The sequence below is a fragment of the Hypanus sabinus genome, chromosome 7 (genome assembly GCF_030144855.1).
Source record: "Hypanus sabinus isolate sHypSab1 chromosome 7, sHypSab1.hap1, whole genome shotgun sequence".
Taxonomy (NCBI): Eukaryota; Metazoa; Chordata; class Chondrichthyes; order Myliobatiformes; family Dasyatidae; genus Hypanus; species Hypanus sabinus.
Window position 1 is genome coordinate 34,823,491 of NC_082712.1, and position 16,804 is coordinate 34,840,294.

General features: G+C 42.9%; 1 protein-coding gene across 1 annotated transcript in view; it reads right to left on the bottom strand.

Annotated features, from left to right (window-relative positions):
- The window catches only part of thbs4a (thrombospondin 4a), a 156,692-nt gene that overhangs the window by 109,225 nt on the left and 30,663 nt on the right, over positions 1 to 16,804 (bottom strand). Inside the window, exons 2-3 of the mRNA XM_059974457.1 lie at positions 12,736 to 12,942; positions 4,872 to 5,119 (exon numbers count right to left, since the gene is read on the bottom strand). Coding sequence (XP_059830440.1) covers positions 4,872 to 5,119; positions 12,736 to 12,778 — 291 coding nt within the window. The 5' untranslated portion in view covers positions 12,779 to 12,942. The remainder of the gene's footprint in view (positions 1 to 4,871; positions 5,120 to 12,735; positions 12,943 to 16,804) is intronic.

A 16,804-nucleotide genomic window follows, 5' to 3' on the forward strand; every position in this document is an offset into this window, starting at 1 on the left:
GGCTGGAGAAGGGGGAATCTGAGAGAGAGAGAGAGAGGACAGAAGGCCATGGAAGAAAGAAAAGGGGGGAGGAGCACCAGAGGGAGGTGATGGGCAGGCAAGGAGATAAGGTGAGAGAGAGAGAGAGAAAGGAATGGGGGAATAGAGAAGGGGAGGGCATTACCAGAAGTTTGAGAAATTGATGTTCATACAATCCAGTTGGAGGCTACCCAGATGGAATATAATGTGTTGTTCCTCCAACCTGAGAGTGGCCTGATCGTGACAGTAGAGGAGGCTGTTGATGGACATGTCAGAATGGGAATGGGAAATTGAATTAAAATGGGTGGGTACTGGGAGGTCCCTCTTTTTCTGGTAGGTGGTTGGCAAAGCAGTCTCCCAATCTACGCCAGGTCTTACCGATATACAGAAGGTCACACTGGGAGCACCAGACACGGTATATGACCCCAACAGACTCCCAGGTGAAGTGTTGCCTCACCTGGAAGGACGGTTTGGAGCACTGAATGGTAGTGAGTGAGGAGGTGTAGGGGCAGGTGTTTCACTTGTTCCCCTTGCAAGGGTAAGTGCCAGGAGGGAGATTGGTGGAGCAGGATGAGAAGTTACAGAGAATTATGTGCTGAACATGGAGGCTACTGGGGTGGTAGTGGATAAGAGGAACCCTATCCCTGGTAGGGTGACGGGAGGATGGGTAAGAATAGACATGTATGAAATGGAAGAGGTGCGGTTGAGGGCTGCATTGATGGTGGAGGAAGGAAATCCCCTTTATTTGAAGGAGAACATCTTCATTCTGGAATGAAAAGCTTCATCCTGAGAGTGAAGACGGAGGAACTGAGAGAAGAGGGCTGGCATTCTTGCAGGTAACAGGGTGGGAAGAAGTACAGTCCAGGTAGCTGTGAGAGTCAGTGAGTTTGTAATGGACATCAGAAGATAAGCTGTCTCCAGAGATAGAGGCAGACAGATCGGGAAAGGTTGGGGGTGGTGGTGTTGGAAATGGACCAGGGAAATTTGAGGGCAGCAGATTTTTTTCTTGTTTGTACTTGGAATCTGGAATCCACTTCCTGAGGAGGTGGCGGAGGCAGATACTTTCAGAACTTGTAAGACTATTTTGGAAAGCACCTGAATTAGCAAGAAGGTTACAAACCTAACTCAGAGAAATGAGTTTAGTATAAATTTGTTTAAGGACGTGCTGCACATTTGTGTGCTTTACAACTCTGACTCTATTGGTCAAGAGGATTCTTGATATCCTTCTGAAATATGAATTTCTGCAAAAATTCATTTTCATCTTACTTCATCTACAACAGGGGTTCCTAATCTGCTTTTACGCCACGGACCAATACCATTAAGCAAGTGGTCCACGGTTCTCCAGTTGGGAGCTTCTGAATACGATGGCATGCACACCATAATCTTACTCAGCAGGTTTACAGCAAACCAAATCTCGGTGTAAAATGGTGTCCCGTAGGGAAGCGCTATTCCCCAGCAACTCCTTTGGCTGCACCTCATCTCCCACAAGCTTCCCACTGGGCAGAGAGCTAATCTGAAAGACAAATCTGAAACTTTTCGATTTGTAGCACCCATGGCCCAAGCTCACTTGGTCAGTGGACTTGTATATGTCAGAAAGGTGACATTTACATTTGCAGGCATCTGGAACCCAAGCTCCTAGTCACGGTCAACAAATTGGCCCTTGCAGATTCAACATCTTCAAAATGAAGGTCTCCTACCAACCTGTCCTACTGTACAATGTCACCCCAGTAATACAGGTCCAAGGTGAGTCTCTGGGAACATGGACCACTTCCCTTGTCTGGAAACCACTTGTTGTTGAAGACCAACATTGGTGACAAAATTCACCACAACCAATTGCTGAATCATTGAATATATTCAAGGCTGAGACTGATTAATCAAGGGTTATGGGGATCAGGTAGAAGAGGGGAGCTGAGGCCAACTTTTAGATCAACTGTGATCTTATCAAATAGCAGAGCAGCCTGGAGGAGCTGAATGATGTATTCCTGCTGCTATTTCCTCAGTTCTTATTTCCTTATGTAAATGTATAACCATAAGCTGTTCACATTATGCTTGGCATATCAAGTTTCTTGACCCTATTAATACCATGTGCATGAGTCAGGAAGGTCTACTGTTTCCCATATGCATGAACGGAATTCCACATTGGTAGAAGCCTCCCCCCTCCAGTGTTGTTCGAAGGTATGGCAGGCAGCCAATCCAAGCCCTGCCTCCCATTACCTTGTCCTCACTCGTTGTGTGAGGTTGCTCCTACTGGAGGCATCCTAGTAGAGCACAAGCCAAGGAAGTTCACCAGTCGATTCCTTGGGATGAAGGGTTGCTTTCTGATGAAAGGTCAAGTCATTTGCATTTGTACTCACTGGAGTTTCAAAGAATGAGTGATGATCTGTCAAACATTTGCACGGGAATAGCAGGAGCATAGACCACAGCTCTGCCGCATTTGGCACCCAGATATGTTGTCCTTGATAAGAATAGAAGCCACATAATCAAATCTCAAGCATTGCCATTGTCAGATATCAGAATGCTCTCAATATCATTACATCATGTACTTCTAGATTTATAAAGTCCTAGGTTGTTAATTTAATCTTCACCATAGGACAGAGCTGTATTAGGGTATGAAGTACATAATCAGTGTTGATAACAAAATCACTGTGCATACACAAAATAATTTCTCAAAATGTGTGCATGGCTCCCTGCTAGCAGTCTATATTAAACTGTGCCTCGCGTCTACACAGAAATCACAGTGCCTAACCTTTCAATACCCGTTTCCATGGTTACCTTAACTATTGAATAAAATCTATTAGTAACCGGATTAAAAAAAACCAGTGATTCAGGGTAATTATCCCTGCCTGGAGTAAGAGCATGGAATACAGGAGAGACCGGGATTCCTGCTCTCCACATCCCACTCTGCCAAATGAGCCAGACACCTGATCTAGGGAGAACACTGAGAATAAGGTATGTTATAAATTCCATGTGAAGCACAGTTGGACTCATCTTCAGATGCCACAGTGGCACTGCGGGCTTCATCTGTATTCACTCCATGTCATCGACTGGGAAGCCCAAACACAAACAGGAGCAGAGCTGGGCCATTTGGCCCATGAAGTGAGCTTCACTATTTGACATGGCTGATTTATTACTCATTCCAACACCATTCTCCTGCCTTCCACGTGTAACATTACTGAGCAAGGACAGGACCAGAGCCATCGTACGTTAAACCTTTTATGAAATCCAGGAGGTACACTTCCTGTAAAACTGCTCCAGAATGACTTCTGGCAATAGGAACCTTGCTTGAGCACATGAGTAAAGTGCTTGATGAAGCTTCTGATGGCAGCCTGGAAAATGCAAAGCTCATGACACTCCTGTCCATGACCCAACCACTGTGCTGCAAAAGGATGGCTCAGAAGTCTGATATTGGGACTGGATTATTACTGGAATGGGCTTTACTATTGTCATATGTACCGAGATACAGTGAAAAGTTGGTCTTGCACACATACCATGCCCACAGCTTACTACCCTAACGTCTTTGGAATTGGAAGGAAACTGGAGTGACTAGAGGAAACCCACACATACATACTCCTTAGAGACGGTGGCAAGGTCTGAACCCCGGTCCTACAGCCGGTGCTGTAAAACGTATACTAATCCCCAAGCTGTCGTGCCTCAGGTAAACCAGTAACAATATAGAATAAAGTGCAACAGCTAGAGAGAAACTGCAGTGCAGTTAAACAATACAGTGCAAGATCTCAATGAGGTAGATTGTGAGGTCAGAGTCCAATTTATTGCACTAGGGAACTATTTAATTGTCTTAAAAGAGCAGGGTCGAAGCTGTCCTTGAGCCTAGCGGTACACAGTAAATGAGAAATACCAGGGAGCACACACAAAATGCTGGATGAGCAGCTTCTGTAGAAAAAAAGTACAGTTGACATTTTGGGCTGAGACCCTTCAGCAGGACTGGAGAAAAAAAAAGATGAGTAGATTTAAAAGGTGGGAGGAGAGGAGAGAGAAACACAAGGTCATAGGTAAAACCGGGAGGGGGAGGAATGAAGTAAAAAAACTGGGAAGTTGCCTCCCTATCGTTCTCCTCCCCCCCTTTCCTTTCTTCCATGGCCTTCTGCCCTCTCCTATCAGACTCTCCCTTCTCTAGCCCTGTACGTTTTTCACCAATCAACTGCTGAGTTCCCCCAGAATTTTGTGTGTATTGCTTTGGATTTCTATCATCTGCAGATTCTCTCTCGTTTGTGAGAAATAACAGGGAACTGGAGATGAATTACTGTCTGTACAGACTGAACAGCGATAAGGTGGGATCACGGTCTATGACAAAAGATTGCTAGAACGGTCCTGGAGAGCATACACATCGCCTTGGAATCAGAGGCTTTTTATTCTAGCCCCTGTTCATCTTGGATAGTGACAAGACAACTTGGTTGGCCAAGAGAGTATTGGATATGTCGACCCTACGGCACTGAACAATAAACTAAGAGCCTCACTGCAGGAATTGTACTCTGCATGAAAAGGCCAGAAGGACACTGTCAGCCTGGTCGTCTACACCAGGGTGATTTGACACTCAAGTTATTAAATGCAGCAGGTGCAAATCTTGGTGTTAGCCCTGCTGGCAAAGGGCAAACCAAAGTAAATCAAAGTCATGAGCTTATTGTCATATTCACAAGTAAAATATTACAAAGCAAAACAAAGTCCATCGCAGTGCAAAGTGGTCAAAGTGTTGCTCCAGTGAGGTACTGATTAGGGTTGACATTCAGGCTCAACAGTTGATTAGAACTCTTCAATCGTTTATTTTGCATCATTATCTGCAATATCTCTATGGAAATAAAATGTGTCACTTGCAAACGATCATTCTTTCCACATACCTGTGCCCTTCTGTGGGCTGTCCGGATTTCAATGGAGTCGGCACTCTGTGGCATCTTTGTGAAGAGCGGTGGCAGGTTGTGAGCTGAGCCAGCCTGCGTGCAGTCCACGTAGAGCTTGGCCATCGCAGGCCCTTGCTGCAACCCCTTTATCTGCAGGAGGACAGCGTGGCGCTTCCCATCAGCCAGATGAATGTTGTGAAAGGTGGTCACCTGTGGCTTCCCGTCGTTTTTCAAGTATCGGATGCTGACTGTGAACAGAGGCAAAGGATATTTGAAGACACATGCCAGTGAAACTAGCTCTGTACTAATCATTCTGGAGATGTTGAGGTGACTGCCAGGGTGAGCAATTCTTAACCTCCCTAAATTTCCCTTGAAATTCCATGGTTTGCTGGATAATTAATAACATTGTTGTGGGATTGGAATCACAGACAGGCTTGATTGAGTAATGATGGCATATTGCCTCCCTACAGGGCCTCGGTGGGATTTTACAGCTATTTGTGGTTTCTTGGTAATTATTGACAGTATCTTTTCAAATTTATTTCATGTCATTCATTTTACTGAACTTAAATTCCTTAGTTGCCAAAGTGAGGTACAAACACACGTCTCCCAGATCTTTACTGCTAGCCTCTGGATTACTAGTCCAGTAATAGAATCAGGAGGCTATAAGACTGGAGTGTAAAATCTCAGATCTCTGTCTAATAGATTGAAAGATGTTTGGAATTGGAGAATTGGGAAAGGGTCAGTTACAATCTTCTTCATTGGCAAAGCAGGCACAAGGGTATAACTGGCCCATTCCTGCATTAAGACACCTGTTCTGAACATCAAAATTATAAGTTCAATGCAAGCTCAAAGTTGTAGCATTTCCCCTGGAGGGAGACGAGGAGAGAGTCAGCAATGCTGATTCACTGCAAGTATGTACAAGAAGCTGCCGGTGGAATAGGCAGTGCTGGGAAGGGACCAGTGAAATTAATCCCCACTATGGAAACAAATAATTAGAGAACAGACTGAGTATGCGATGAAACAGTTGCCCCTGGGAAAAGAGTGATGGATCCATTGGAAAATGTGCAGAATTGAATACCAGGTACCAGAGGTTGATCTGCAGGGGAATCAAGCAGGAATGAAGGTAAGAAAGCTAGAAATTAAATCACTATTGATGGAGTGATGGATTAGGGAAGAAAAGCAAATGAAAGAACATGACTGGATAACGAGAAGGAAAAAATAGAAATGTCAATGGCACGTGGGAGGTCAAAAAATAGAAAAGGAAGTTTAGTTCTGAATAAATAACCAGTAGATCCATATAAATAGACAAGAATTTGATTTTAGTATTTGAGCTTCATAATTAATGTTGAAAGATTGCCACACATTTACAGATGTGATCTCTCAGAGGAGATGGGAAACCAATGCCCAATCATGTTTTAGTGGTTCAGGTATGCAAAAGAAGATCCACGGCTACACTTCAGAAACTAGCCAACAGAACAGATTAAATGGCCATTCAGTACTTTGTTGTTTTTGGGATTACCCTGTCTCAGACCAGAAATCCAAAAGCTGAACAAAATAAATTAAAAATTGGAACAATTGTTTCCAGTCTAATAATTTCTACCAATAAAAGGGTTAGTCAATCAGCAGAAAACATTCTAAATCAAATAGAATCTAACAGAGATTGATTTACAAATGGTACTTGGGGCAAGAAGTTAAAGTATTTTTCATTCAATGCAGTATCCTATGGAAAAATAAGGAATAGTCACTGCATCTACCCAACTCAAGCTGTTTCATGTGTTGTATTTCAGAATTTTATTCAATCTTTCTATTAAATCTCTTTAATATAAGCTACATAACATTCTTTGACCTGGGGCACAACTGTTGGCTGTTCTACCATTACAGCCTTGAGTAATACACTAAATATGTATGCCATTACATAGATGATCCGAGTGGAAGTTAGTAAAACCAACCTATCAAGAGGTCTAGAGACACAAGATACTTGAAACTGGAGAATTCAATGTTCATGCCATTGGGTATGGATAACACAGACAGAATGTAAGATGAAAGGCAGATGGTCACAATGGAGTACCTGGTAAGGCACTGAAAAGCCTGTGCCAAACAACTGGCAGGAATATTCAAGGACATTTTCAACCTCTCACTGCTCTGGGCGGAAGTTTCCACTTGCTTCAAAAAGGCAACAATTATACCAGTTACTAATAAGAATAATGTGGGCTGTCTTAATGACTATCACCCGGTAGCACTCACATCGACAGTGATGAAATGCTTTGAGAGGTTGGTCATGACTAGAAAGAACTCCTGCCTCAGCAAGGACCTGGACCCATTGCGATTTGCCCATAGGTAAACGACAGATGCAATCTCAATGGCTCTCCACATGGCTTTAGACCACCTGGACAGCACAAACACCTATGTCAGGATGCTGTTCATTGACTATAACTCAGCATTTAATACCATCATTCCCACAATCCTGATTGAGAAGTTGCAGAACCTAGGCCCCTGTACCTCCCTCTCCAACTGGATCTTTGACTTCCTGACTGGAAGACTACAATCTATGTGGATTGATGATAACATATCCTCCTTGCTGACAGTCACACCTCAAGGGTGATCTCTCTATATACATATGGCTGTGTGGCTAAGCGTAGCTCAAATACCATCTATAAGTTTGCTGACGATACAACCATTGTTGGTAGAATCTCAGGTGGTGACAAGAGGGCGCACAGGAGTGAGATATGCCAACTAGTGGAGTGGTGCCGCAGCAACAACCTGGCACTCAACATCAGTAAGATGAAAGAGCTGATTGTGGACTTCAGGAAGGGTGAGACGAAGGAACACATACCAATCCTCACAGAGGGATCAGAAGTGGAGAGAGTGAGCAGCTTCAAGTTCCTGGGTGTCAAGATCTCTGAGGATCTAACCTGGTCCCAACATATCGATGTAGTTATAAAGAAGGCAAGACAGCAACTATACTTTATTAGGAGTTTGAAGAGGTTTGGCATGTCAACAAATACACTCAAAAGCTTCTATAGTTGTACCGTGGAGAGCATTCTGACAGGCTGCATCACTGTCTGGTATGGAGGGGCTACTGCACAGGACTGAAAGAAGCTGCAGAAGGTTGTAAATCTAGTCAGCTCCATCTTGGGCACTAGCCTACAAAATACCCAGGATATCTTTAGGAAGTGGTGTCTGAGAAAGGCAGCGTCCATTATTAAAGACCTCCAGCATCCAGGGCATGCCCTTTTCTCACTGTCACCATCAGGTAGGAGGTACAGAAGCCTGAAGGCACACTCTCAGCAATTCAGGAACAGCTTCTTCCCATCTGCCATCCGATTCCTAAATGGACATTGAATCTTTGGACACTACCTCCCTTTTAAAAAAATATACAGTATTTCTGTTTTTGCACATTTAAAAAAATCTATTCAATATATGTAATTGATTTACTTGTTTATTGATTATTACTTTTAAATTTTATTTATTATTATTTTTCTCTGCTAGACTATGTATTGCATTGAACTGCTGTTGCTAAGTTAACAAATTTGACATCACATGCCAGTTATAATAAACCCGATTCTGAATCTGATTCTGTTCCTTTAGTTTTTCTCTCCCCTTTGTCCCTTTTCTGAACTATATATTTTTCTTACACTCACCCCAGCACCCATCGTCCGTTTCCTTTCCCCTTGTCCAACCTCTCCACCTGCCCGACATCCACACAATCCTTCCAGTGGTTCCCTACCCATTGTTCCCATCTGCCACACCCCCACCACCCTTACTTGATCCAATCTGCATCTTCCTCATCTAGCAAGTTCCATCATCTTCACCCCTATCCATCATCTGCCACCTATCACCTCCCAACTTCTGTCACTATTTCTACTCTACCTTCCTCCATTTGCCTGTAGCTCTCTTCTCCCTCACCCGGATCCATCGCTTCTCCCTGAATTTTTTAATGTACTGGCTACCTTCCCTCGCACTGTTGATGAAGGACCTCAGCCCAAAATGTGGACCCTCCACTTCCCATCACACCCACTGAATTCCCCCACCATCTTGCTTTCTGATATCCTGAGGTCTGTTCAAGTAATCTAAAAAAATAAATTATATCAAATCTTCTCCGGCATTCCTCGGATTTTACACAAATGTTTTAGTATGTCTGCATGAAGATTTGCTTTCCTCAACAAGACCAACATATATGAATTTGTCATGGCTACCCACACAGACTAAGAACATACGTAATGTTAGTGGGGAGCAGTTCCTATTACACACCAATGCTGAACACGTTTAATATAGATCCTCCAAATTATCCAGGTGTTAGGCAGAATGAGAATTTCTATTCCAAAGAGTCTGAAATAGTTAATTTTAGTCTGGATCAGGTCCTGACTCCATCTGGCTAACCCTGCATGCATTCTACAGCAAATGCAAAAACCCTTTGAAATATCTGCACTTCTCCAATTCTGGCCTCTTGAGCATCTCCGACTTTAATTGTTCTACCATTGGTAGCCATGTGTTCAGCTGTCGAGACTCTACAATTCCCTCTGGAAAGCTCTTGAATGAAGATGAAATACTGTATTTATAGCGATGTATATGAAACCCATCTAAGTTTGCTTCTTTTGAACTATAGCAGCCACAAAGTAGATATTGTGTGAAATTGTGAGGCTTATTTCAGTAATGTGATGATGTGCTAAATAAGTGAAAGTCAGTTTATTTCTCCCTCACCATTTTTAAAGTGCTTGGATCAGAGTTTCCACATACCAGCATGGAGGGGAATAGAGGCTTGCTGCACTATAAACCTGCACCTGAACTGAAATTATTCTTGGACCAGCTTGTTTCAATGAGATAAATTTCATCGTTTCTTGGTCAGCTGCCAAAGGACTGCTCAGTAGCAACGTACTGCAGCTTGGGGTTTGGTTACTTGGTAGACTGATGGTCCCGTGCAAACTATCAGTGTCCAACCTACTTAACATCAGTTCTGCTCACGAAGTGACACTGACTGACAGCAGGGGTTGGGGTGGGGTGTGGCGCTGTGAGATAGTTCTTCTCCAATGGAAGGGGGATGCACAGAGGGAAAAGTAGTGGGGAGGGGCCAAAAATGTTAGATCTCAACATTTGCAGTGGACAATGATGTTTGCAGAGGTACCAACCAACAGCAAGCTGCCAATAGTTCATTGATACTAAATGTGGAACTCAACACAAGGTAAAAGTGATCCTGTATGGGCCAGTACAGTATGCTGGTGAAGAAATGGCTGTTGCTATGTTTGCAAAAGCGCTTGGCCAAAAAATTTCAGACAACCATACTGGTAAGAAATTTAAGATTCCTTCACCCTAATTTCACTGAAAGTACTTGTCTCCAGACTTTGTATGGACATTTTCACATTGAAGTAGGTAGTGGGCAGGAGTACTGCTGCTGGTATTGAAATACCCGTGAGAACTGTAGCAATGGCTACTTCAGAAGAAAAATCAACACCTGCTTCTCTCTCTCCACAGGCACCATCAAACTTACCAACTGTATCCAGCATTCTCAGTTTTATCTTTAACAAGAATGGCCACTGGACATCTTTGCAGGATTTCAGCACGTGATCATATACCCAATTATTTTCAGCTACATTAATGACGTTCCATTGATCATGTCAGAAATGGGTCTGTTTATCTCTCCAGTACAGTTGCACTCCCTTTAAACAATGGACTTTTCCTTCAGACAATTTCCATATTTGGGTCAATTTGTGACAAGTATTATCTGAGTCAGCAAGTCAAAATTCAGGGCTAATGTAATCAGCCCAAACTCTTGCCCCTTAACACTTGAACCACATTTCTACCACTAACTCCAACACTATTCACAGTTGGTTAAAGGCAGGTTTCCTTATGTTTGTCATAGGCAGGGTATAAGCTCCCACTACCTATTAAATGCTCTCAATGGTGTGAATTCAAATAGCCTCTGAACACCAAGTCCAACTCTGGTCTGGACATGAGGCTTAGCTACTAAGCCCGGTAGAACCGTTTCTACTGACAGGGGAAGGGGCAAAGGTGGGCTACTGGTGCCTTAAAACCAGTTGCTTCACGCAGATGGGGCAACTGTGGTTGGCAGCTCATCTAGGAGAGGGAAAACTCTGATCTCAAACCTCCACTGCCTTGCAGCTCTATACACTCACCGAGATGACTTTGGGAGTAAAATTTGAATGCAGAGTCCCTAAGGCAATCCTACGTTGAGTACAACACTGACTGGCAACTCCTGTGACACCACTGGTGCCAAACTTTATTGGTGTCTGCCCCTCCTTTGGACTCATCAACCTCATGCAGAGGGGTCTCTGCTGCATGGGGCCCATATGGTACTGGCCTGTGTATCACATAGACAGCTAGAATGCAGATCCATGGTCAACCCCAGGAACAGTGGGCCTCACAAAGACAGGGGGCTCTGCAGTTAGAAATGAACTCTTAATTTCCATGAACCATTCCGTCACCAACAAGGCAAATATCAGGAATGCAATGCTGTTTCTGCAGCCACAACTAAGAAAGCCAACACCATTCTAGGCAAGGTATTTAATTCCCCAGCCTAACACACACTCCTTACAGCATCAGCAGTGTGTGGCCACAGTGCACGTTATTTACAGGATGCAGTGCAACATTTCACTGAAACATCATGGTGGTATCTCCTAAAACTGCGGCTTCCGCCATGCAGAAGCCCACGGTCAACAGGAAATACCATGTATCTGTTAACCATGGCCATCAGCTTAAGCTTTTAATTTCATTTTATTTTAACTCCCCTTCCCATTCCCACACTGACCTGTCCATCCTCAGACTTCTCTACAGCTACAGAGAGGTCAAATGTCATCTAAACAACATCTGAAATTCTATATAGGTTGCTTAAACCTCGAGGTATTAGTACTGAATTTTTCAGTTTCAGACAGCACACACACCTCTGGAGTGGAGCTCTCCTCCTAGACACACCTCCCACACACTCACCTTTCTTCTCCTATCGCTCATTCCTTCTCACCTACCTGCCCATCATCCCCTCTGTATCTGGTTCCACCTATCACCTAGCAACCTCTCTCCCACCTCCCTCCCCCCTACAAAGTGGCAATCTTTCTTTTTCCTTTGCAGGCCAGATGCAGAAACGTGACCTATAATGTCTCACCTCCACAGATGCTGCATGACTTTCCAGCATTTTGTTTTTGTTCTAGATTTCAGCATCTGCCGTCTCTCCTGTACTTATGGAAGTATTAAGATCTCTAGTTTCCCTTCCAAATCGTATGCCATTCCAGACAGTGTCATGTGTTATCACTCAACAATGCCAGATTGAAAAGCTGGGACTCTGTTTAACAGAACAATAAAAGCACCTTCGTTATATAAACTTGAAAGACTTACAGTACATTTTTGATGGACAGCCAGAACATGTCCCAATATGTTTTTAATTACTGAAGTATTTTGTATTGCAGTTATTATTATAATGTTGGAACTGGATAGCCAATTTATACTGTATATAGCAAATTCCCACGGAATAAGCAATGTTGTACTGATTAAACAATCTGTTCTGGAGATGTTGTCAGATAAATATTATTCAGAACACAGGGGTGAACAAACCCATTCTTCTACAAGCCAGCACCATGGTATTTTTGTACAGAGCAGAGCAAGACAGCATGTTCAACAGTGCACTGGAGTTCAATTTAAATTCATGTGGGTTGAGGGTTCAGATGTCTCTGAACTGTAGCCTCAGTCTGAGTGGGATGAGGGCATTCACTCGTACACAGATGACACTAATTCATACAAGAAGATTAACATGATCCTTTCACTAGTAATTGGGAATCAATGATATTTGCCAGCTTGTCTGCAATGTGCACATCTTTCAAATGTATTTAACAAAAAATGACTAATTGTGTCTTTTCACCTTTATTCAGTCGACCCAGAACTGAAAATTCGAAGTATCTCATATTGCTTCTTGTGGAATAAAGTCCGAAAATGACGGCAACAGCTTTTGGTTGTAGTTTGATTGTTGACACTATATGGATCTCATTTACTGCTGGAGTATCTGTGAGGGCTTGCTGGAGCAGGTCCACATAACTTCTGTACTCCGATAAAGAAAGAAGATCAAGAACTGCAAAGGGATTCAAAAGAGAAAAAAAAACTTCAATAATATATGGAAAACAAAATTCTGCAAGAATAATGGCAAAACTCTTTAAATTAACATTAAATGCTCTCACCTACTTATACATATGCATACTTTTAATATTAAATATGGTAAAGATTGTACGGCTGGTGAAAAAGATAAGTCTTTAGTGGGAAACTGTAAAGTAACTGTGGATAAACTGTGGTAAAGGAATCTAAAGGGAAGGGAGAATTGTGAAAAACTCCGAATTCTATGGTAAGACAGCTGGGTAGCAGAAAGCTGCTTCATTAATATTTAGAAGGGGTTAGGATGACTGAGTAGGAGGTTTGCCTAAAGGAAGCTAGATTTGGAGAGCTGGAAAAGATTGAAGGGGATGTCATATAGTAGATTCATAGAGATGTACATATGCGCTTATGCCAACAATCATGCCTATTTCTACAGATCCCACTTGCCTGCATTAGCTCCATGCCCCTTTATGCCTTTCTCATTCAAGTACCTGCCAAGATGCCTGCTAACATTTGTTATTCTTCCTCCCTTTGCCACCTCTTCTGGGAGCACATTCTGGAAACTAATTGCTCTGTGTGAATCATTTTCTTTCCCTAGCTACCCTTTTCCTCTTAGCATAGTCATAGAAACTTTCAGCATTCTCCTTTATCTTTTCTGCCTATGGTATCTCATATCCCTCCTTTTTTCCTTCATAGGTGTACTCCTCCATCCCTACTACTTCTCAGAAAGTTCATTTGATCCCACTATCTATACCTGACAAAGGGTCAGAAGCTATAGCGTCCTTGTGAGGAGAGTTACGAAACTGTAAGGGCAAAAAGACGCCGATGGGTGTTATATACAGTAGCCATGATGTGGGGTACAAATTACAACAGGAGATAGAAAAGACTTAGAAAGGGCAATGTTATGACAGTCATAGGGGATAACAATATGTAGGTCGATCAGGTTGGCGCTGAATCCCATGACAGAGAATGCCTACGAGATGGCTCTTAAGAGCAGCTTGTGATGGAGGCCGCTAGGAAAAAGGTAATTCTGAACTGGGTGTTGCGTAATGCATCAGATTTCTTTAGGAAGCTTAAGGTAAATGATCCCATAGGAGGCAGTGATCATAATATGATAGAATTCACCCTGCAGTTTGAGAGGGGAGAAGCTAAGATCAGATGTATCAGTAAAGGCGATTCCTGAGGAGTGGGAGAGGAACTGGCCACTAGCAGAACAGCAATGGCTGGTGTTTCTGGAAGCAGTTCAGGAGGCACAGCATAGATGCATCCCAAGGATGAAGCAGTATACTGAACGTAGGATGAGGCAAACGTGACTGACAAGGGAAGTCAAAGACAGCAGAAAAGCAAAAGAGGAGGCATAAAATATAGCAAGAATTTAGTGAGGATTGAAAAGCTTTTAAAAGCCAACAGAAGGCAACTAAAAAGCCATAAAGAGAGAAAAGATGAAACGTGTAAGCTAGCCAATGATATAAAAGCGGATACCAAAGATTTTTCAGATAATTAACGAGTAAAAGAAAGGCGAGAATGGTTATCAGACAAATGCAAAAATGATGATGGAGAGTTAGTAATGGGAGATCAAGAAATGGCAGATGAACATCAGCATGCCAGGAATTCAAGAGTGTCAGGGGGCAAAAGTGAGTGTAAGGAGAAGGTCATTGGGGTCAGATGAAATATACCCCAGGGTTTTGAAAGAGATGGCTGAAGAGATTGTGGCTGCAATAGTAATGATCTTTCAAGAATCACTAGATTCTGGAATGGTTCTGGAGGACTGGAGAATTGCAAATATACTTCCACTTTTTAAGAATGGAGGGAGGTAAAAGAAAGGAAATTATTGGCCAGTAAGCCTGACTTCAGTGTTTGGGAAGAGGTTGGAGTCCATTATTAAGGATGAGGTTTCAAGGTACTTGGAGCACATGATAAAATAGGCCATAGTCAGCATGGTTTTCTCAAGGGGAAATCTTGCCTGACAAATCTGTTGGAATTCTTTGAGGCATTAACAGGTGGGATAGACAAAAGAGTCAGTGGATGTGTTTATTTGGGTTTTCAGAAAGCATTTGACAAGCAGCCACACACGAGGCTGCTTAACAAGGGCCCATGGTGTTATAGGAAAGGTACTAGCATAGATAGAAGATTGGCCAACTGACAGAAGGCAAAGAATGGGAATGAATAGGGCCTTTTCTGGTTGGCTTCCAGTTGTCTTGTGATGTTTTGCAGGGGTTGGAATTAGAGCCATTTCTTTTCACGTTTTATGCCAATGATATGGATGACGGAATTGATTGCTTTGTGGCCATGTTTGCAGATGATACAAAGATAGGTGGAGGGCAGGTAGTGTTGAGGGACTAGCGAGTGTGCAGAAGCACTTAGGTGGATTAGAAGAATGGGCAAAGAAGTGGCAGGTGAGTATACGCTAGGGAATTGTCTGGTCATGTACTTTGGTAGAAGGAATAAAGGCATAGCAGGAAGGAAACAGAAATCAGAGATGCAAAGGGGCTTGGCAGTCCTTGTGGGGGATTCCCTAACGGATAACTAGCATGTTGAGTTGGTGGTAAGGAAGGCAAATGCAATATTATCATTCATTTCAAGAGGGCTAGAATATAAAAGTTAAGAATGTAATACTAGGCTTTATAAGACATTGGTCTGACCACACTCAGAGTATCGTGAACAGTATTGGACCTCCTAACCAAGAAAAGGTGCGCTGGTATTACAGAGGGTCCAGAAAATGTTCAGAAGAATGATTTCATGAATGGAAGGGTTAACATATGAGGAATTTTTGCTGACCCTAAGTCTTTATTCACTGGAGTTTAAAAGAATGAGAGTGGATCTCATTGATATCTATCAAATACTGAAAGGTCTAGATTGAGTTCACTTGGAGAGCATTTTTCTTAAGGTGGGAGAGTGAGTGTAGGACTAGAGGGCACAGCCTCAGAATAGAGGGTCGTCCCTTTAGAAGAAAGATGAGAGGACTTTCTTTAGCCAGAGAGTGGTGAATCTTTGAAATTCATTACCACAGACAGCTGTGGGGAGCAATACATTGAGTACATTTAAAACAGAGGTTGATAGGTTCTTGATTAGTAAGGGATCAAAGGATACACGGAGCAGGCAGGAGAATGGGGTTGAGAAGGATACTAGATCAGCCATAATGGAATAACGTAGCAGACTTGATAAGCTAAATGGCCTAATTCCACTCCTACGTCTTATGGTCTTATGTCTCCTTTTTCCTGAAAATTCAAGATTCCCTAATCTTGTCAGCAATGCCTTCACATTAACAAGAGAATGCTAACCTGAACACTTCCCATCTTGTTCTTGTAAGTCTTCCAGTTGCCAGACATCACTTTACACACATACTCTCAAAAGCATTTTTTGCGAGTTCCTGTCCAATGCCATCAATTTTACTCTTCCTCAAATTTAGGACTATGAGACTACGACTTGAAGATCATTCCTATCTTATCCATTACTATTTAAAAACTAATAGAATTATGGTCACTGGTCCCAAGGTGCTCCCCCTCTGACACATCAACCACTTTTAATAGACAATAGACAGTAAGTGCAGGAGTAGGCCATTCGGCCCTTCTAGCCAGCACCGCCATTCACTGTGATCATGACTGATCATACAAAATCAGTACCCCGTTCCTGCCCTCTCCCCATATCCCTTGACCCCGCTAACTATAAGAGGTCTATCTAACTCTCTCTTGAATGCATCCAGAGACTTGGCCTCCACTGCCTTCTGGGGCAGGGCATTCCACATATCCACCACTCTCTGGGTGAAAAAGTTTTTCCACATCTCTGTTCTAAATGGCCTACCCCTTATTCTTAAACTGTGGCTTCTAGTTCTGGACTCACCCATC